Genomic DNA, 23,210 nt, shown 5'->3' on the forward strand with positions numbered 1-23,210 from the left:
TATGCGGGTTGACAGTGTTGGTCTAGTTTCAATAGGGCAGGCCTTAGAGTAGTCATTATTATGACGGCTTGTTTCCTCAGGGCCGGTAGGGCGGAACAGCGGCAGGCTACTCCATGTCCGAATCAGGCGTGGATGATCCAGAGCGAGACTCTCCATTACCCTTTTTAGAATGGCCAATATTATATTTGTGTAAGAAGTCTTGGGCCTGCTGCGAATTCGCAAATACCCGCTCCTTTCCTTTGTAGGTGATGCACAATCTAGCAGTATAGAGCATAGCATAGGCGATCTGCGCCTGCCAGAGCCTTCGTTTTACAGCTATATATTTTTTCCGGGCCTCGTGCACCATACGAGTAAAGTCTGGATAAATTGACACCACATTTCCCTCAAAGTTCAGAGGTTGTTTCTCTCTAGCCAGCTTGAGTATAGTTTTGCTATCTTTGTAGTTTAAGATTCTGGCAATGATTGGGAGCGCAGGTGCGCCCGGTGGAGGACGCGTCGCCAGAGATCTGTGGGCTCTTTCAACAATGAAGACTTTAGACATGGAATCAGCACCAAACAAAGTGAGGAGCAGCTTTTCTACATAGGTCTCCATTTTCCCAGTGTTTGTCGTTTTGGGGCACACCGAAGGTTCACAAATTATTGTGCTGGGATCTCACTTCCAAATCCCAGTTCTTTGCCGCTATAATGTGCAGGACTTTGTCCATGTTGGTGAGTCGTTGCCCACAAGTGGAGGAATCATCTTCCACTGTGGATAGCCGTTGTTCTGCCTCATATATTGCTCCATCATGAGATCCCAATTTGTGCGCCATCACATCTATCCTTAAGCTCATTGTGTCCATTTTGGTTTCAATGGATGCTAGGCTGCCTTTCGTTGCTAACAGGAGCGACTTCATGTCCACATCTTTGTGTGGTTCTTCCATTAGCTGTTCCGTTGCCTAAGGGGGACTTGCAGCATCAGTCACCAACTTGGAGGATCTCCTAAGGTCTAACTGCAGCTTAGATTGCCTGCCTTTGGTTTTTCCCATAGCTGCTGTGTAGATGGGACCAAGCACGTTAGTCGGGATCCACTTGCCCCTATAGGATCCCATATTCACTGGGCCAGTCAATCAGCGTTCAGATTATTTAAATGCACACTCCGACTCTTATCTCATGAGGAGGAATTAGTGTAATTAAGAAGTTTTAGAGTTTACCCTGTTTATTTCTTCCCACAGCTGGGCTATTCCATTGTGTCCCACACCAGCGTAGGAGCCCCCTTCTTTCTCTCCGCGAACACAGGCGAGTGAAAATCAGGCCCACAGTGACACAAGGGTGCCAGTCATGTCAGGGACTTTCCCCAGCCCAATATCTCCCTGGTGAATACTGTCTCTAGTGGTTCAGACAGAGGCCGCTCTTACCGGTTATGTCTCAATCAGCTACACTGATCATCGCCAGGCCTCGTTTCTTTCTCCACTCTTCACCTTCTCCTTCAGTGGGATCTCACTGCCGCATCCCGTAAGGGGCTGTTGCATCTCTCACCTAAGCGCCAGTCAGCGCATCCAAACTTCTCTCTGGCCCAGCCCCATACTCGTCCCGGGCCCTTACACAGTACATGGCTCTTCGCTGCAGCTCTCTCACTGTTGCTGATTAGACCTGGGCCTCGCCCCGCTGCAATTCAGGCAGTCCCGATTCTCAAACTGCCTCTCACCGCCATCTCTCTCGCCGTGCCCTCGCTGCCGCACCATGGCTGGAGCTGCCTATACTTTTCACCAGGAGCTAGCACGTGTGCCGGCTCTCCGCCACCTTGTGGCCCACCGGGCCCCGCACAGCGTTCAGCTCACCTCCGTGGCCTCCTCCTGCGCTGCTTCTGACCTCCACAGTCTTGGGCGGCCAATGTGCTGGTGCTCACCACCGCCTCTCGCCTAGTCACCGATGGCCCCTCGCCCCAGTATCCTGCAGACTAGCGTTGGTCAGCGGTTCTTGCTTTACCGTGGGGTGTGGCACAGGCCCCTTGCGCCTGCCATGTCAGGCCACTGTCACTGTATTCAGGAGTCTATTTTCTAGAAGCTCGACTTATGTCTATTTATAATGCTAAGTTGTTACCTTATTGTTTAACATTTATGCTTGCTTGACAATGCGCCTCCATTATTATTTCCCCAAGGTTCTTATTATTGATATTATGTACCTTATCCCTGTTTTATTCTTTCGCAAACCAAGTTGGTGGTTATCTACCTATTCTTCTTCTGGACTAATTAAAAGAGGCTACAGGAAAGAACAAACATTTACCTCTAAGCAAAATCTAAACTGTTCTGCATTACATCTGCAGTAGGAAAAATTGTTCCGCATTGTTTTAATTACATCTCTAGTAGGAAAAATTTATGGAATATCTCTGTTTCAAGGCTATATTTGTATTGACACCTAAATATTCTTATCCAGACCGATTGCGCCAACGAAAAAATTGATACTTCACTGAGAATGTATCTCTCGGTATGTTCTTGATTATAAGTTTAGTCTTACTTGTATTTTACTTTCACTTGTTATCTTCTATTGAATTCACAATATGTCACTTCTTGGGACAAATAATCACTCTTTTTCCTCAGTTTTTCTTCATTTTCTGTTTTTAGCAAACATTTGTCTTTGGTCTCAGTGGCAATTAACTCTAAGGTTGCACTTTCATTCTTCTTCGTAGACACTCTCATTCTGACGATTATAATTAGTTATCCATTTACTTAGGTTGTTTTTTCTTTTCTTTCTACTAAGGGGATAAGAACTTGATCCTTTATTTCACTTTTTTCTTATTGTACCTTCCTATAGTTTCAAAGATTTTATTCTTTGACCACCTATTTTATTGTAGCCCTGAAGAAGCCCCGGGTTAACCAACCAAACAAAAGGGGTGAAACACGTGTCGGCTGTTTTTCATCTTATGGCATAGACTGTTAATGCCTCTTCATGTGGAATGACATATCATTTAAATTTTGACAACAATAAATTAAATCTTCTTGAAAATTATGCTGGAATGACCTTACGGTTGTCTCCATACTGATAGAATTTTGACAAGTTGACTTTCAGAGTGGGTTACACTACTATTTTGGAGTCTATTTTCTAGGCCTGCTGTTCAACGATTGTTCGGGGGGGACTGGGCACTCTGTGTCTGACATGAGTAGGGCTCTTGATGCGGCCGATTATGCTGGTCCCCCCCCGCCCCGGTTGTCAGGGCCTCACCGGAGTGAGCCCATTGTGGAAACCAGTTCTCTGGTGCCCCACCCCCCATGTGTATTTCTTCCCTGTAAAACCATGACGGCACAGTTAATCACTATTCTAAAGGGACTGGTGGGGGTGTGTGTGTGTGGGGGGGGGGGGGGGGGAATAGGGCCTTCTCCTGTAATTTCATAGGAGTGTTTTTTAATAGGTGTTAATTTATCACAATACCAGTACCGTGCAACTTATTATAACCAGGCTCTCAGTGTTTTTGTGGCACATGCTTCAGCAAATATTCCAGCACTGGGGGAACTTTGCGCTACATCAACTGCAAAACAAAATGCATGCTGAAGCGCTTATTACTGCCAGTGATGACCCCTCCCGCCCCATTTTCCTAATACTCTTCCCCTCCATGGACACCCACAACTGGCCCAACTCCTAACAAGCCAGCCGCACGGTAGTCCAGCCGTTAGGAGAAGGTTACTGCCCTGGCACTACTGTAGACTTCTCCCTAAAGGCTTCTAGTGAACACACAATTCAGCGAACCCTAAAGCGCATCGATAGGTTTGTGAATTTATTTGATCCTCTAGTTGACCCTCATCCCAAAAAAAATTACGGAGGCCAGCCGCGGCTGGGGCATTAACTTCCGGGTCGTGTGGTGTGCACTTCCGAGGTGGCAGAGGCGGTGCTTTACTATTCTGACCAGTTACATGCTTAGAGGGCTATGCAGCTCTCCGAAACTGCTCCGTGGTTGCCTGTAAATGCAAAGCTTTTCCCTGATTGGGTGCCCTTGATTTCCGTATATCAAGAACTTTGTACTCCAGTCCAGAGCTTTAGTTTAGACAGAAGTGATCGTGTACTTGCCCTGTCAGTGGTACGCGACAGGTATGTGTGCACGATAATAGTAGTCATGGTAAATGGCTATTCTGTTATTCACCGAGGTCCTCACTTTTTTATTCGCACCCACATTGGACCCACACAAATTCGATCGGATGTTAACTTCCCTTTCCCTCTTAGAATACAAATAGAGTGATTCTGCCCCATGTCTTTTGTGTCAAAACGATTACACCGAACGATTTAGGAATGGATCCATTTAAAACAACAACATCACTTCCAAATGTTAAGAGATGGAATATTAACACTTGTGTTCCAAAAAAAAAAAAGTTTTGAGACTATGGGCAACACACAGTGTGGAAGTGGTACAGGGCTGTATGGTGATGGTGCATGTATCATGCCAAACTTTTCGCTCTTTTCATATATTATTTTCCAACCAGTAAGCATCCTCGGGTAGTGCTGTTTTCTAATCGCTGGGCGTCTTATAATATTTGAACGAGGAGCCCATCTGATGAAACAGTTTAATTTTCTATACCACACGTGCCCTTCGATTCCAAATGGACTGGTGTTTCAGACTTATCTGCCGAGGGATTCACTAGCTCTGCCTTGCCTTCATTCAGAGCTACCGGAGTTATGCATTAAGAGAGTACCAGATATACTGCGGCAAGAAATTGCGTACAATGCGGTACATTTTGTGATACTATTCATTATTTTTTCATGTTTTGCCCATGATAACACTGCCTTAGCAAAGGTTTCACTTAATTAGTATCAATTTAATATCCAAATGTAGCTATAAGCTACTGAAAGATCACCAGACAGCCTTTACAAACTGCCTTCTACTGCGTGGCAACATGTGCCCATGGTTTTTTAGGCTCGAGCGCACAAGCGCTCTGTCCCTGTTGTAATCTCTCTTTGGGATTTTAACCATGCCCATATCACGTCCACCACTTTCATTGGTTTGTAGGCTTGCCTTTTAAAATCTGATTATTTTTATTAGTGAAAGGCATTCATTAGTCATACCTTTTCCGGTGATTAACCCTCCTTGAGCGCACTGGCCAACTACTGAAAACATACGTGGCTCCATGTTTTCAGCCTGATTTCTGCACTACTTTATTTTCCACGCAGCGCAATCGCGCTCGTTTTTTTGGTTTTCAATTTCAGCGTGATCTAGCTCCGTTTTTTTTCTTTCAATTTATGTGGCAAGAAAAGTCGGATTAAGAGTTTACAACACTAATAGCTCTAAGTCGAGCAAATGCGAGACCTGTTGCATTGCAAATGCTTGTTTTAGTAACCTTTGATCTGTTTGAAGTAGAAGCATTTTCTGTTGAAACGTGATAATCGTGCAGCACATGATGGAGTATGTGGCAAATGCGGCAAGTCCATAATTATGCGAAAATGCCACGGACGTAGAATCACACAATTCCAGTGGCCCTGGTTATATTTAGCCACCTTGTTGTGGAAACATTCTTAGGAATGGGGTGTCTCAGCACATCCAGATTGACTATTCAGTTCTTGTCCTCTGGCTCTTCCTCCTTGCTGCAGGGCTCAGTATTGAAGTGCTTGAATACAGCCTACGTCTTTTGCTGCAGAGACACGCGTCGGCAGGCACATTTGTGCCAAATGGATTCTGGATTAAGGGGAAACAAAATTATGTTGTACTCATGTTCAAGTTTATAAATTACAGAGAAGCAGGCAATTATCATCAGGCCACACGGACTTAATCAAGATATGGCACTGAAATGATAAACTGGCATTGTATGTACATTTTTGATTTCAACATGACCAGCTCGATCTTTAAAACCTTAGTATTAGTTTTTTTTTTTATATGTTTAACATCAGTCATGAACAATTGATCCAGTGTTTGATACAGTTATCTATCTCTGTTTTGTAGAATTGCATATTATGCTTTCGTATTCCTTAATTTTTGTCTATCTGTATTTAGGTTACAGCTTTCTGTTTTCCATACTGTTGGTTGATGCTATGATTTATTGTTGTGTTGTACGAATGACAGTATGAGAATAGATTCTTTCATTTTGGACCTCTAACAATTTTGTTTAATCTATATTATTTATCTAATTTTCTACTGTTTTGAAGAAATTGCAAAAAAATGATATATTTAATATGATTAAAATAAATGTATATTTCTAATTTTATATTCAACATGTATTGTTTGGTTCCAGAAAATGCTTTATTAATTAGAATGTGAGGTGTATGTACCCACGTTTTGGAGAGACACTTTTCCTACATATGGTTTGCATTTCCCTGGGTGATCTCTCCTCATTTTTTCCAGGGACCCTTGAGATCGTTTTCGATCTAGTTTACTAGTCGCCAAGTCTGCCACCAAGGCATTCTGTCTCAAGCAATAGCATAAAAAGGAGACCACATCATTAAACCTACTTGAAGTGCACAAATTCATCAGCAATCATGCAGAGTCAGGCAATTGTTTGGTTAGGGCAGAGATGGGCAAGGACCAGGCTAATGCTTTAGAACAGATGGAAGACCTGGAGCTGAGTTGGGCATATGTTAGACTGGTGCCTCTTAGATACTGGTAGAGCTGAGGCAGATTACTTGCAGTAGCCAACAGAACTGGAACAAAATGAAGCACATCTCTGTTCCATTCTGGTGAATACTGCATGGGTTTTATTTATCTGTAGGTTCAAGGGAACTTGTGGGTCAAAGGTGATTAAATGGGTGCAGATGGGACCTTCTACTTCAAGAGATAGGAAGCATTCTGCCCGGAAGACAGAGAGCTATCTTTTGCCTTCAGAAACAGAGAAGTACCTTCTGCCTAAGCAAACAGAGAGTAACTTCCTGCTACTGCAGACAGAGAGGGACCTTCTACCTCTGGAGTCAGGGACATTCTGCTGACACCATATCAGAGTCCTCCAAAGTAGAATGATACCACAGAATTTCATAACAACAGGTAACACTGCCTCTGCCTAGCGTTGCAATAATTTCTGGTTTTGCAGCTCAAGCGATCATTATCCGTGGGATGGAGAAAGCTCCATGACAGTGCGTCTAGACTGGTTTTCCACATTGATTTTTATTTTTCATCTTTTACAGCTTATGTGGGAAGCCAAACTGAATGCCCAGAATATGGCACACCTTCTGTTATCGATACTGTTGGTGCCCACACGCATCGTGCTCTTTTTCTCCAGCCTTTTTTACTGGTTAGTAATCTACTCAGCAGCTTTGCTAGCAGCTTGCTTCTTTTGCTTCAATTCCATGATTCTTATACTGAAAGGACCGAGACTGGCATTTCAGTGGAAGGCTCGGGAAACTCCACCAAAATGCCTCACAGACAACTCGTTTGGCCAGCACTGCTACGTCCGGATAAAGGTACGCCTGCTACAAGAGCTACTAGATGGTAGGAGAGATACTTTTGAAGTTTACTATGTGGAATTTTCTTTGTTCAATGAACTGATAAGTAAGAGAGGGTTAAGAAGCAACAATCAACTGATCACTACCAGAGGGTTATATGTACTTGAGATTAACCTTGCATCCAGTGCTTCCATTCTCCAAATACCAAACTGTGTCTCACATGCTCATTGCTTGATTTGTTTAGAAGCTTAGAACAAATGCTCCCATTTGTCTTCCTCACTCTTTCACCTGCTGTTCTGTTCTTTGCTTTCACATGCTGTTCCATTCTGTGCACATTGCTCTCTTTCATTTATCTCCTTAGTTCCTGTTTCTAACACCCTCTGTCCACCTCCCTCTTTACTACCCTTCCCTTAAAGCCCATGTTTCTGTTGTGTGCGGATCAGCCACAGTTTCCCAGCACCTTCCACTTTCTTTCCCAAATTCTCCTGATACCTACTTTTCACCTTACTGGCCTCGCCTAGAGGTTTGAAGAGTTAATCCCTCTTTGGAAGAGAGTTAAAAAAGTAGTAACTTGATGTTACCTAAGTTGCAGAAGTAAACTAGCACCGCAGCCCCTCCTTTCCCTCTACATGCATGACTTTTGAGACCCTACTGTTTACATCCCTGCCATTGAAGCTTCCTTATTGCTGTCTACTGCCTTGACATTTGAATGCATTACTTTCCTTTATACAGTTTTAAAAAAATGTCTTTATTCGCATTTTGAATGTGCAGATCATACGGTTCATATGATAAAAGCAATATAACTATCAGGGTAGTGCCCTGAGTTAAAACAAATAAGTAATTAAACAAATCTGCTGCACAGTAGTATCTCGTCTCCCAGGGGTTGTCCGATGCGGACTGAGTGGAGGCCCATTGGGGGGATGAACGACATCCGAGCACACACATAGGATGGCTAACATTCCATGTCAGACCGTCTGGTGAAGCACAGGGCGAAATGGAGTGTGTGTGTGTGTGTATATGTGTGTGGGTGTGGGGGGGGATGCCCAGCAGCGCTGTATCATCCAACCATCACATGTCATATTAAGCACACATTACTCACCCAACTAGTCCCTAGAGTCATCTGTCCTTCACTAAAGTGTATGGGGGCCATTTGGGTCCACTAGGCTTCAACTTGGTCTTCTCCTATCGTGTAAGTGGCTGCAGCTGACACACAGGTGAGCTCGGTGCAGAGCCACCGACCACCACTTCACCATCTTCTCCGAGAAAGTCTTCCATTGCGCCCCAGATCTCTTCTTTCTGCTTTGTCATCTGAGCAGACCTTCCGGAGCTGACACTCTTCAGCCACTACCACTCCACTAGATCAGCCCTCCATTTATCCCTTGTTGGTGGTACCAGGCTTTCCCAGTGAATTGATATGCCGTCTTGCAAGTAGCAGTCCCAGCAAATCTGTATCTCATCTTGCTACATTTTTTAGGGAGTGACAACTGTCGTGTTGTTAGTTCTACTTTTGCTCCTCTCACTCTGCACCTCCCACAATATTTCCTCTCAAAAGAGTCTGACTGCATGGCATCTCTATGTGACGTGTCCAAACCCCCAGCAGAGCTTGTTGGATAAACCCTATGCAGATGCTGTGGTGTCAGGTATGCTCTATGTGAGTAGTACAATTGTGTCAACTTAAATCTGGCATTGCTGGCAACTTCCTGCGCCCGAGCATGTCTCCACTCTCCATCCTCAAGGGGGAACTCCAAGTCTCTGTTCCAAGTATCTCGTGCAGACGTTACATCTGTCTGCCTATCCTTATTAAGGGCAGTGTATAACTGGAAGAGGATACCATGGTGGAACCGGGGTCCCATATTACACTAAGGACGTGTGATTCACAGGGTTCTTCTGGGAAGGTTGTCCATAACTCCTGGACAGTACAGGACACACTTGTGTATTGCAGAAATTGCCCTGGACCTAGACCTCCAATGTCATGAAGCTATCGTTCAGAAACAAACCTCCTGCTCTCTAACTTCCACCCTCTACCCAATATGTATCATCCATGGAGTTTTGTATGCGCATGAATGAGCGCAACTAGCAAATGGGGAGAAGCTTGGTGCAGGGCGCTCTTCTCAGAACTTGAGTGACTGCCTTTTTCTGTGCTTGTGCGACCTGCAAAACTATAAAGGGGGTACCTGCTGGCTGTATGCGGTCATGCATGAGTAAGTTGGGAAGTTCGTCTGCTGCAGCCTGCCCCTCTAGTAGCATTTTTTTCCAGTTGGGACTGTCTTCGCACCACAAAGCGTCATATTAGCGCAAACCAGCCAAGTAGTATAGCTTAAAGTCCGGGAGGCCTAGCTCACCCTCAGCGAGGTCCTGTTTTAAGACCTCCAGACGGACCGTACTCTGTTTCCCTGCCCACACAAGGGACACCAGCAACTCATCAAGCTACCGAAATAAGAAGATCAGCAGTACGTGAAATGAGTTCTGTGTAGAGTAAAGGCACCAGAGCAGCAGGACCATTTTGCTTAGCGCCAAGCTGCTCCTAACCGACAACTGTTGCGTATTCCAGAATTGAATGGATGCTATGAGGTTGTCCTTCACTGTCCCCATATTTAACTCATATTGTTGGTGCAGGTCATGCATTATCTACATTGTCAGATAACAGAACTGCCACGTCACCCAAGGCAGACCCTCCTCAGGGAGGTCGGCCTCCTCACTGTCAACTAAGGACGCCACGGGGAAAAGTACTATTTTGTGGCAGTTGACATGTAGGCCAGATACTCCCCCAAAATCGGCTATAAGCTGCAGGCGGCAGGGCACTGAGCGCTCCGGGTCAGTTACATGTAGCAGGATGTCATCTGTGTACATTGACACAGTATGCGTCATGTCGCCAAATCGCACACCCCAATCTAAGTTCGTCCCTCAGATGTATCTCTAAGAGGAGTGGGAACAGCGAGCAACTCTGCCTGGTTCCTCTCTCTATATTGAATGCATTGTGCCCCACCTGTCCAGTGTGCACCCTCACCCGGGGTTCTGTATATAAAAAGCGTACTCATGTTAAAAAATCCCGGGCTCAGTCCCATCCGCCACAGTAGTTCCCATAGGTATTCCCAGGACGGGGTATCAAATAACTTCTTATTATCCAGGACAACCAACGCTGAACTTACCGCCGTTCCCCGGGTTTCGTGCAGTTCCTGAGAAAGTCTCCGCAGGTTCACATGGGTGCCTCTCCCTGACATGAAGCCACATTGCTCCTTATGTACCTACTACGTGACCACTGGGGCTAATGGCAGCGCAAGCACTTTTGCGAGTAGGTTAACATCTATGTTGAGCATGGACAATGGTTGATAAGAACCTGGGTCTGCTGGCTCCTTGCCAGGTTTTAAAAGCATAATTATTTAGGGCCTCTCGCATATGAATTGGCAAGGTTCCGTTGGTTCTTGCCTCACAAAGGGTTTCCAACAGCCCAGGAAGCAGAGAAGCAGAATATGCCTGGAAATATTAAACCGGGAGACCATCGGGTGCCATGCATTTCCTGCGGGCCATGTCTCGTAGGGCCTCTTGTAGCTCTTCGAACAGTATGTCTTCGTCTAGCCTGGAGGTTTTCAAACTTTTTGATGCCAAGACCGCCCCATCAAAATTTTTAAGGCGTAAGGACCCCCTCCTGACAAAAATTTGTAAAACCTGGTACTCCTCATCATCATCATCATCAATAATTGCCACCAATTCCCACGGCAAATCATTTTTGCGGTGGGTCAAATAATACTAAACAGTGTTTTGCAAACCAAATGTTAGTGGGAGACTGTGGTTTGGAGTCAGAGGTTTACCATAGCTCAAACAAAAAGTCTCCGAAAGAATTACCCAAAAATGCACAATGGTACTGTATTTTAAGAAACAAAACATAACTTGGCAAAACGTATTTAGATGATAACATCTTTCTGAACTAATGTGAACATCTTTCTGAAATAATGTGATGGCTGTGCTTGTTTTCTCCAAAGAGACAGTCAATCTGTAGTTGCACCTCATTAATACCAATTTAACACCTAAATATAGTAATAAGCAACAAAAAGGTGACCATCCATCTTTACAAAGGACCTTCTACTGCGTGGCAACATGTGTTGCTGCTTTTTAGTAACTTTTGAACCTTTTGAGCTATAAACAATTTTTTTTAAATCAGCAGATTATGCGTCAGGTGATTGGATTATGTGACAAATGTGGCAAATCTGTAATTATGTGAAAATCACAGCAGCAGCACAATCACATAATTCTAGTGGCCCTGGGTGTAATGGCTGTAATGCATGACCTGCAACTGTAGTGCACAGCATCTAAGGAGAACCATACTGTATTTTATGGGATGCTGATGGCTTGGCTTTTACAACTGCATGGAACTGGAACATTATCCATCATAATTAAAACATTCCATTTACAATCACTAACGATGAACTGTAAGGTCCAAGTAGGATGCTTTCTTTAATTACAGGGGAGGAAATGGTCCCTTAATCTTGTTTCACCCTGTTTTTCTAAAAAGGTTTTTATTTTTAACATTATGAAAAGAGACGTTTCTACTTTAGAAAAAACGGACTCCTGGTTGTATTAGTTTGCTGCTTTTGCTGACTGCAGTTTCTAGGTCCTTCACCACCAGGTAGCTACATATGAAATAACAGGGAGCTTAAATGAAAAATACATTAAAAAAGCTGATACTCTGTGGGAAATGCACTTTAGTATATTATGAAACCTCTATTAGTTAATGCGCTGCAGAGGTCTGTGTGTAACCAAAGGGCCACATTCTCAAATCTTGGTTGGTGCAGTGGGGATTAGTGACTTGTGTATTTTTAGTGCTACGACGTCACTGCTTGTGACAGAAAACACTGTGAAAATGTAAGTCATTATTTTATGTTTGCCTTACACACAGTATAAAATAGACTACTACAAAATGTGCAAAACGTTTTACAATAAAAGGTCGCTTCCAAAATATATCTCTTAGGAATATCCAGACCATATGTAATACAAACTTTTTTTTTTACATAACTGTCTCTTCAACAGCTCTTCAGGGGTAGTAAACACTAGTTAAATACAATTAAAAACACACACTCCACAGTTTGGTTGCTAACTTATTCTACTACCATTCAAAAGGTATAAATCTTTGTCATCACAAAGTGTCCAGTGCTTCGATCAATTAAAGCCAGTTCAGGCTTCCAAGCATCCTTTACATTTGCAGATTACCCTTTACATTTGCAGACTAACTCGTAGCGCATATTTGCATTTCTTTCAGGCTTGTAGGCACCCTGGCAAGAACGCTTGTTTATCTGTCTGCCTCTCCCATAGTTTCACTGAAGAGGAGACTCACTGAATGACAGTTCAGCTGATGCGTTTTAAACTACCGAAATACGGTTGACTTTTTCCCCAAAAAGACGTTTTGGATTCAAGGCAGAAGTGAGGCCGGGAAATGCGTGTCCTCCTTCTCATGACTTCACGGCTCCCTGGAGGTCAGCCCACAGACTGAAGACCTATGGTCTAGCCCCTCTTTCTGGGCCTGCGTTAGTCAGGGAACTGCTGCCCCATTTAAAAAAATTTGCCTCTTCACGTGTTCCATTGCCCATCGGTGTTGCATATACCTCTGCCATGTGATCTCGCTGCCCCAAATTAATCCCCGCCTGCCCCACAGCCATTCCACCGTCCGGTCGCTTAAGGGAAAGAATCAGAGGTGGAGGCCTTTTAGGTTTGAGCAACCATGCCACCATTCGTCCCAATCAGTCCCCCTTCGTGTGGAGCTGCTGTCTGTAATCTCTCCGCACATGACAATCTTATCTGTCCCAGGCAGTCGTTACCCATCTGTGTGCCTCTGTCAGTTCTGCATCTCTCGTTGCCAGCCCCAATGTCCATCACTGCAGTCGAGTGAGGGATTCCTCCCCTTCTTTCAGCTTCTGGTCTAGTTTCTTTCTAGTGCCATAGGTTTTACTAAGACTGTCATCCCTAAATACCGCCTTTAAAGCTCCCCCTCCCATTCTGCGTGACCCAGCAGTGTTCCAGTTGGTGTCAATGTAGCCCTGCTGCGTCAGTTGCATGTCTGCCTTATATTTAGGGTCCCCCAGAAACTCTAGCCACAACCTCCACAGGGGAATGTCTCGTCTGCGTCCCCACACTCCAATAACATGGGAGCATGACTCAACAGAAGAAGCATCTGATACCTCACCTCCTGGACATTTAGGGCCTGATTACGACCTTGGCGGATAGGATACTCTGTCACAAATGTGATGGATATCCTGCCTGCTGATTTACAAGTTCCATAGGATATAATGGAACTTGTAATATGGCGGATGGGATATCCGTCACGTTTGTGACGGAGTGTCCCATCCGCCAAGGTCGTAATCAGGCCCTTAATGTGCCATTGTTTGTTAATAATAAAAAGCAGTCCACAAGGGTGTAGAATTTAATAAAATATCTGTTTGTTCACAGAACATGTTAAATCATAAATCTACTTGTCTTGTAACAAAATCTACTTGTCCCTTTGGGGCTATGGAGTGTGGTGACAAATTATGGCTGCAATCTCATTGTGTAAGAGCTCTGATAATGGCCTCTCTGATTATGCCAGGGCTCGTACTATAGTAGGGTTTGAATACAGCAATCACCTTATTTTGTGACCTTTCCACAGATGCACTTATTGTGGCTAAAGGTAACAGTAAGCAATAGTTACGGGGTTGGAATGCCTATTTGAGTCTGTGCAAGCCTACTAACGTGCATGTTTTAGGGGTTTTCACCAGCTTTTTCTAATGTTTTCCCACACTGAAAAAGCTTGGAAATGTATTTCTGGAAAGGGCTTGAGCAAAATGTCTTCCAGGGTTTGGGAAAAAAGTGGTTGGAGGGTAAGAGAACTTGTAAGCACTCAACAGGTTTTCGCATGAGCAAATCTACATATACATATTTGCTTGTGCTAAATTGCAGTTGATAAATATTTTCTATGAGTGCCACCTCCTGGCCTTCGTCTGTATATTCTTGGTAATTCATGAAAGCTGTAAATCTGCATAAATGCAAGGACATATACCATGGGTGCACTTTTGTGTCTTTCTTTAAGAATTGGGCCTCTGATTAGGTCCGTCGTTAACCAAGACCTTTTGTTTGTATTAAACTAGGCATTTGGAAACCAATGTTTGCATTTAAGAAGGCGCAGAATTTGCAAGAACACCTGGTTAGAGCTGCTTTCCCTAGTGAAAAAAAGAAAGATCTTAGGGGAATGCTCGGGCTACCTCCCTTGCATGACCACTATAAATGTAAAAAATTTGCAGCTTGTCAGTTCACTAGTGAAACTAAGGAAGTTTTGTTGAATGGAAAAACACATATATCACCACTAATGGTGTGGGGTAGTAGGAATTGAAAGTTATACTAGGTCAGTCATTTTTCAGTGATGTTAGTAAGGTCACTGTAGATCCTCAGGTCGGGACGTCAAAGCTGGAAGAATGTCCAGGCTAAGGGGTGCTGTGTTGCCTACAGGGGGGTGGGGGATTTCCCTTACGGACTAGGTGGTCTCACAGACATAATAGTGTCTTGCTTCATCATATGACCACCTAGCCCCACCCAAGTAAGATGATACTACTTGGGCGGACTCAACCTCGTGGTTAAAGGAACCCGAGGGAGTGCTGAAATTAGACTGGCTGGATAATTACATTGATCCAGAAGGGGTGAATACAAAAAATACCAAGCATGTCACCAGTAGCTTCTGCTAATTTTAATGAAGGTGCATGCTGGTAAGCTTAAAACTAAAGGGGAAAGGCTCGTAGGAGAATAATGTCTCTTGGAGTCTAAAAGAAAAAGTGGATGACCAACATGTTTCTGCCCTCACTCAGTGCTGGTAGGTCAGGGGCATTCGTCAGGGTCGGAGCACACGCAGTAAGTGGGGTGCTCAAAAAGTGAAAAACCTATATGGCCTACCTGAACGGGTAGTTCACGATGGGGTAGGCCCCAGGGTAAGGGGCAATCTGCCTCTGGTCTGGCTAGTGCCGGGGGGGGGGGGGTTTCAGAGCGGCCTGGCTCCGGCATGTCGGTAACCCCCCTTGGTATTCCCTTTGGAGTGAGTGTGACTACAAGGGAAACCCCCCCCCCCGGCACACCATCTGGACATTCATGGAGTGAAAACTCTTTTGATTTCTGAACACCTGTTCATTTCGCCGGGGGGGTGGTGGGACAACTGCAAAATGTGTTCCATCTACTGCCCTAGTGATGTTGGGGAGATGTCCCATTGCATAGAAGTCAGCTTTCACTGTGGCCAAATCCTCCACCTGGGGGAAAACGTTGTAGCTGCACATGTGTTTAATCAGGGCAGACAACACTCTTGCCAGCACTGTTGAGAACATTGGCTGTGACATTCCCGCTGCCAAGCCCACTGTCACTTGGAAAGAACCAGTTGCCAGGAAATGGAGCACTGATAGCACTTGCACAATAGGGGGGATCCCGGTGGGGTAACGGACAGCAGATATTAAGTCAGGCTTCAATTGGGCACACTGCTCTGTGATTGTGACCCTGTCAAGTCTATAGGTGAGGATAATGTGCCTGTCCTGCATTGTTGCCAAGACCACCAGGGGCCTGTACACAGGGGTATGTCTCCATCTCCTATTTATCCGCAGCGGTTGCAATCAATGGGGCAAAAGAGTGAGCAGCTGGTCATTATCTGTACATTCCAACCACTACAGTTCAATGCATATTGTGATTGTAACATTATTTTGGTGGGATATGTCCAAATAGTAAATTTGGGTACTGTGACGCAGTTAGGATATATGGCCTGCACCCCCCTCCCCCCACCCCCTGAAGTGGCGTCCCCCTGTCCTGTATGGAGGGACAGGTGGAAATGAGGTAATTCTGCTGACGTTGTGCACCTTTGCGGGAGGCGGTCGAGAACTGCCGTGCAACTCCTCATTGGTTATCATTAGGCCCTATGGGGTACAGTGGCCAATGGTGATGTACGCCGGCGGTGATGGTACGCGCCGTCATGGACGTAACCACCATTTTCTGTCTCGTCACTCACTTACTAGCTGACCTTCAACAGGAGAGAACCTACACTGTAAGTGCTGCTGTGCCTGTGTCTGGAACTGACCAGGGCTCATGTTAATGGGGAAAGGGCCCCTGCCTTCACCTTGGCAGAGTTGGAGCGACTGGTGGATGAGGTCCTACCCCAGTACCGAGTGTTGTATGGGCCTCCAGACAAACAGGTGAGTACACCATGAGTACGATGCATGGGGCGTGAATGCATTGAGTGCTGTGTGTGAAGGCCTCATGTGGGGGGGGGTTGGCGGATGGGCCCTGGGCAGCATGCAGCATGTATGCTGGGCCATGTCTGTGCTAATGGGGATGTGAAGGGGCATGGTGGGCCATAAGTGTAACAGGCAGGACGGTCAGACTAATACCTTTCCGTGTGTCTATTTCCCTGTAGGTCAGCGCCCATCAAAAAGATGGGTATATGGCGTGCCATCACCATGGTCGTGTGGACCCTGCTCCCTGTTGGTGGCGGACACCTCTGTGCCCACCCCAGCTACAGCCGCCACCCGCGTATTAGCACCGCCCTCCCAGCAGCCCCTCAGCGAGTTTCCCGTGCCCGCTCACCCAGGAGGGTGGGCATCTCCTTCGCCCCAGGCACCTCAGGCCCTGCCCCAGTTATCCCTGCTGCCCTCAGTGAGGAGGCTATTGACCTCCTGCGATCCATCTCTGTTGGGCATTCAACCATTGTGAATGCCATCCAGGGGCTGGCAGCCCAAATGCAACAGTCCAATGCATTTCTGGAGGGTATTCACACTTGCTTGGCGACCCAACAGAGATCAATCCAGGCTCTGACTTCCTTTCTGATGGCAGCCATTGTCCCTGTTTCCACCCTCCCCCTCCAACTTCCTCCTTCCAATCCCATTTCCCTCAACCCCAGCCTATCCCAAGCATACAGTCAGACGAGCAGGCACCCAGGACAACACACAAGTCGATATGGCAAATACAAGCACCACACTTCATCCCACAGGCATTCACACAAACACCATCCAGAAGCAGACATATCAACATCCACTGCCTCCACTGTGGCCCCCTCCTCCTCGTCGTCATCCACCTCCCTCCCAGTTGCGTCTCCACTCACACCTACATGCACTACATCCTCATCAACTACCACCATCACCAGCACACCTATCAGTACACACCTCTCACTGGCAGTCACCACCCCCACATCCATGCACACGTCCCCTGTGTCCTCTCCCACTGTGTCTGTGCCCCCTCCTCCTAAAGTACACAAACGCAAGCACTCAGACACCCGACATCCATCCACCTCACAACAGCATCCAGCCCATGCACCTAAACACAGCAGACTGACACCTCCTACAACCACTCCCTCTTCCTCCACTCCCAAACCATCTCCTTCTTCCCACCCCAATGTCCATAAGAAGCTTTTCCTCACCACCATTGACTGCTCCCCTAGCCCTCCCCCGTCCCTCTCATCAGACCAAGGGGGTCAAAATCCAGGCAAGCACCTCAGCCACCCAGTCCACGGGCACAGTAGTGTTGGCAGCCACTCCAGGTGGGAAAGGATCCCGGCCACCAGCGAGCCAGACGGAAAGGGTGCCTACCTCCTGTGCTTCAAGGAAGGGCAAGGAGCCAGCCCCAAGTGCAGGAAGGAAGGGCAAGGAGCCAGCCACAGCTGCAGGACGGAAGGACAAGGAGCCAGCCCCAGCTGCAGGAAGGAATGGCATGGAGCCAGCCCCAGCTGTAGGAAAGCAGGACAAGGAGCCAGCCCCAGCTGCAGGAAGGAAGGGCAAGGAGCCAGCCCCAGCTGCAGGAAGGAAGGGCAAGGAGCCAGCCCCAGCTGCAGGAAGGAAGGGCAAGGAGCCGGCCCCAGCTGCAGGAAGGAAGGGCAAGGAGCTGGCCCTAGCTGCAGGAAGGAAGGGCAAGGGGCCTGCAATATCAGGCAATAGAGACAAGGAGCCTGATGCTAAGACTCAGTTGGAGCCCCCACCACCAACCATGGTGGTGCAGCCTTCCGAGGCTGCAGGGGATGGGCTGGAGCCTCCCACCACCACTACCAGCACCGCCACCAGCACTGCCACCTGCCCCAGTGGGCAGCCGTTCGAGGCTGCAGGGGATGGGCTGGAGCCTCCCCCCACCACTACCAGCACCGCCACCAGCACCAGCAGCCCCAGTGGGCAGCCGTCCCAGGTTGCAGGGGATGGGCTGGGACCTCCCCCCACCACTACCAGCACCACCACCAGCACCAGCAGCCCCAGCAGCCCCAGTGGGCAGCCGTCCACGGCTGCAGGGGATGGGCTGGAACCTCCCCCCACCACTACCAGCTCCAGCAGCAACACCACCACTGAGCAGCCGTCACCGCCAGCGGACAGTGCGTAGTCCTGCGTCCATGGGCTGTTGTACAGCCTGGCCCCTGCAAATCCTGTGGGTCTGACACCCAGCTGAGAGACTGTGACCTTGCACTCCCCAAGATCTGCTTCACAGTGTACGATGCCTCCTCCAGAACCAGTGGAGAAGACATCCACTCACCCCATCCGCCCCAGGATGAAGCTCACTGGGCACTATGCACCATCCAGAACCTGAGGAGAGAACATCCACTCACCCCATCCTCCCCAGGATGAAGCTCACTGGGCACGATGGCCCCTCCAGAACCAGTGGAGAAGACATCCACTCCACCCCATCCTCCCCAGGATGAAGCTCACTGGGCATGTTGTCCACTCCAGAGCATTTGGGCAAGTCACCCACTTGACTAACTGTGACCTTGCACTCCCCAGGACAGTGCACAGGGCATGTTGCCCCCTCCAGAGCATGTGGGCAAGTCACCCACTTGAGAGACTGCGGCCTTTCACTCCCCAGGACAGTGCACAGTGCATGTTGCCTCCTCCAGGACCAGTGGCGTTGTACCATCTTCCGGCTGAGGTGCCCCCCCATTCCCCGTCCCCCTGAGGTGCCTGGCTTTTTTGGACCTGATGCCCCTGCAGTGTTCTCTCCGTGTTGTTGCAGGTGTGAGGTGGAGCCTTGGACTTTGTGATGTGGCCCTGTGGCCCACGAACATTGACCACTGGGCAGTGTCCCTTGATTTGTGAATATGTATATACTTTTTTATTTGGTTGCACGTATTACTACTATATTTATCTTATTACACTCTTTTTACTCTATTGTAGTTGTCCTTGCATTATTCCTGAGGTTGTACAGGGTGAATATGTTAAGTTACTGCATCTGCTTGTGTGCATGGTGTTGGGGGTGTTGCGTGTGTGTATGTTACTCTCTTTTTCCTCCTCCCTTCCCCTGTGTGCTAGGCGGCACTACTCACCATGGTCGTCTTCGCCGTCGTTGGTGTTCGTATTGGAGCAGCACGTAGAAGAGCATGGGGAAAACATGCAACTGGGGCTCCATGGCTTTGTGGTTGTTCCCTGAGTCTCCAGAGGTGAGTAGTTTCCCTTCTGTGCAGCATTTCCGCCAGGCTTTTGATTTTGTTGGTACCGCCCTGGAAAAGGTGGCGGATTGGTGTCTCATAATACAGTGGGCGGAACATTGTCTTCCGCCTGGCTGGAGGCGGTTAACGCCGTGGTGCCTGTTGATTCCGCCCTGGCGGTCGGTGTGTTAAAGTGGCTGTCTGTCTGAGCGGTTTCCACCGTGGTCATAAATTTGCAGTTATTACCACCACTTTATCACCGACTGCCAGGGTTGTAATGAGGGCCTAAATGTTTTATGATAATTATAGAAATGTGTATTTTTGTTTTATCAATATGGATTATCATTTGGGTTCCCCTTTTGTATCTTGTCAGACAGTCTGATGTTTGGATTGTTTCTCCTTTATACCACCATACCGTTAGTCAATATTATTTGTAAACCGGATAATGGCATTAGAATAACGTATATTTATTTGTTTGATGTCATGATCTTTTCATTTTTAATATTTTGCGAAAATAGCCCTGAGTCTTTGTCTCTCATCTAGCCAGCTGCCTGGAGTTTTCTCCCTTAATTTTTGAATTTGTGTTTTGAACCTCTAGCTTCATGGTCCTTGTATACATCACTTTAGTAAGACCCTTCTTTCCTTGCTCCTGTTGTAAATGTAGTTCTTTGTTTTAGTGTAGTAAAGGATAGATGACCAATATATGACCCTAAGAGACCAATTTGGGTTACCTTAGAAGTTTACTCTTATTTGTTCAAAATTGGCCAGTTCCCTTCCAAGATGGCCACCGTTCTCGCGGCTCCCCCTTTTGGCTCTCTTTTAAGTCATGTGGCAGGTAGAACGTAAGGTTCCTTAACGTTTGCCTTCCTTCTGATCGGTGGCTCTGGATTTTTTCCACTACGGGGGCGGTAGCTAATATTTTAAATTCCAGCATGCCATGACAGAGAATGAGTTTTCTCCTCAGCGGCTGTCCCAATGGAGTGTGGTTCCTTTTTCCGATCGATACATTAAGGGCACTCTGACCAGGTTCCTGCGCTTTGACGGGTTTTTTAAACAACATGTCGACCAGTTTGGTCACACCAAGAGCCCTGAGTAGGGTATGTTTTAGAGCTCCATTCTTCATCATAGACCTAGTGAACCGATATATTTTGTTTATGCCTGGCCATTATTTGTTGTATACCTTTGGTTTCAGGGTAGCTGAATTGGATACGGCCTGGTGTGTCGAATTCATTGGACTGTTGTCACTATTAGTAATTCGTGTTTCATGCAGGCTCTTTCCCTTGTACTCATGAAGTTTTTTGGAATGATGATTTTGCTATAACAGGTATTTAAAAAAAAACTTATTCTTTTTTTGTATGGGTCCCACTAGTGTTTTTTTTGCTCTAGACAAATTTGGTTTTTAGTTTGTGGATTAGCTTTCAGTGCTTTCCTACATAGATCTTCACTCCACAGGTGAACTAGGGGTGTTCTTTGGCTGAGTGGCTGTTATGTTTTTAAGCATGCATTTCACTTAAGAGTTCTGTGACTGTGTTATTTGATGAAACACAAGGGGCTTTTATCGTAATTAGTTATTTGTGATCATGTTTTTAACAAGTTTCATGGATAATTATTTGTTGCTTGCTTATCAGGTACTTCTCTCACCTACTGTCCCGAAGAGGCCCACAATTAACAGGGGCTGAAACGTGTCAACCTTTGGAGGGGTTGCTTGAATTTATAAAAAAAATACCAGTAAGGTTCTGTTTGGAATACATCTATGATATAAAAAAAGGACATCAGTATCCTTTTGGTGTGTCCACGGTGCGACTATCTCCCATGTGGATTGTTCTACAGACTGGATACTATAAGCACATCCTTTTGGATTTAAAGGATGATTGGAGTACTATCTTATTGATCTGAAATTACTTAGCAGTTGTATTTGTCTCAGTGTATAATTTTCTTATATATGTTTTATCTTATTCAAAACTGATTGATATTTCTATGTGTTAAGATGATTTATTTCTTTAATTTAGACTACTGTACTATTTTGATGAAGTATAATTAAATTAACCTTAGAAATTGATTTTCTTCCAGTGACTAACTTAGGTATTCACTGATGTACTAATGTTTTCACTGTGAATGACCACATTGTGGACTTTCACAAGGAGCATATTGGCACACAAAGTAGTTCTGTTCACTGTCAGGAACTAATGTGGCAATGTGTGCTTTTTGAGACCAAAAATATTTCTGCCTTTTGCCAGTGTTTGTTATAACAGTGAGAGCCTGGCATCTTCCAGGACAATATAGTTTTACAAAAGCCATATCAAAACATGTCACACATTGTCAAGACCAAAATCCTGACCATCCATGTCGAACCTACTGGCTTTGCCAATGCTTGTTTATTTTTATGTTTTCCATTATTGTGTTGAAACTGGTTACACTAATTTTCCATATGAATATTTTTTAGAAATATTAACATGCATCAACACATTTCACCAAATGATGTTTCAAAGAAATGGTACCTAAAATTTCACAGTAGTTTAGCAAAACTTTTTTCCCTTGATTCCATTTTTTGTGAACCTTTTTTTTTTAAAGCAAAGAATCCTCAGTCTTGCTTTCAAGCTTCTGCAAATATTTGCATATGATCAGAGAGCATTCTGGGAACATTATACATAGCCTCATATTGTTAAACTTTGCAAACGTGTACAGATTTTTATACCAGCACTACTATCAATTGTTCAGTCCGAACTTACAATATTTTTTTAGAGCACTCACCCTATTAATAAAGTCTTTGAATAATGAACCATAAATATAAGTCCGAACAGCATTAGCATATGGACACAGCTATTACCTTAACGGCAGACAATGCCCTTCCCTGATCCATAATGTAGTACTGTAAACTGACAATCAAAAAGGGTTTGTGCTAAAGGGCCCACTTGTCCCAAGGACTAAATAAATGTGAAAGCTTGTTTCCCTTGACCCCAAACAATATGTCATGGGCGTCAGGCTATAGAAATTCTGCAACCGTGGTGCCAGCCCACTATAAGCCCTGTCTGTGGGTGTAGAATTCCCTCCAGATGTCTAAAAACTGTAACATGGCCATCATCTCTTACAAACTTGCCACCATATGGGGTTTTGTACCCTGTTATGGGGTTTTGTACCCTGTTTGGGGGTTGGCTGGCTAGTTGCCCGTCCAGGACACAGTTGAAATCCCCAGCCCATATAATTGGCATTCAGACATGGGGCAAGGGCTCAACTTTCAATTCCTCAAAAACCTGCTGTCATCAGTGTTGGGTGCGAATGCGCTACGATGAGATAGGATACTAAAAACAGGCCAGTAGCTCTCGCTCAGTACTGCTGGTCGGCCATCTTGCCATCCACACCCCCATCCACTTTTCTTTATACATTAAGGTACAAGCATATTCTTTGTTTTTACTCCTCATTTACTAGGTCTTCTTTTTGCATCCCTGATGTTCTAACACTTAATTTTCTCTCTAGTTTTTTGAGACTCCGGCTTTTTCTT

At 45.8% G+C, this 23,210-nt stretch overlaps 1 protein-coding gene across 2 annotated transcripts in view; it reads left to right on the forward strand.

Moving 5' to 3' along the window:
• The first annotated feature begins 3,930 nt into the window (after positions 1 to 3,930).
• The window catches only part of LOC138292856 (epoxide hydrolase 3-like), a 122,500-nt gene continuing 103,220 nt past the window's right edge, over positions 3,931 to 23,210 (forward strand). For both annotated transcript variants that reach the window (XM_069231693.1, XM_069231694.1), the window contains exons 1-2: positions 3,931 to 4,059; positions 7,072 to 7,347. In XM_069231693.1, coding sequence (XP_069087794.1) covers positions 7,075 to 7,347 — 273 coding nt within the window. In that variant the 5' untranslated portion in view covers positions 3,931 to 4,059; positions 7,072 to 7,074. The remainder of the gene's footprint in view (positions 4,060 to 7,071; positions 7,348 to 23,210) is intronic.

The sequence above is a fragment of the Pleurodeles waltl genome, chromosome 4_2, assembly GCF_031143425.1.
Source record: "Pleurodeles waltl isolate 20211129_DDA chromosome 4_2, aPleWal1.hap1.20221129, whole genome shotgun sequence".
NCBI classification, from domain to species: Eukaryota; Metazoa; Chordata; class Amphibia; order Caudata; family Salamandridae; genus Pleurodeles; species Pleurodeles waltl.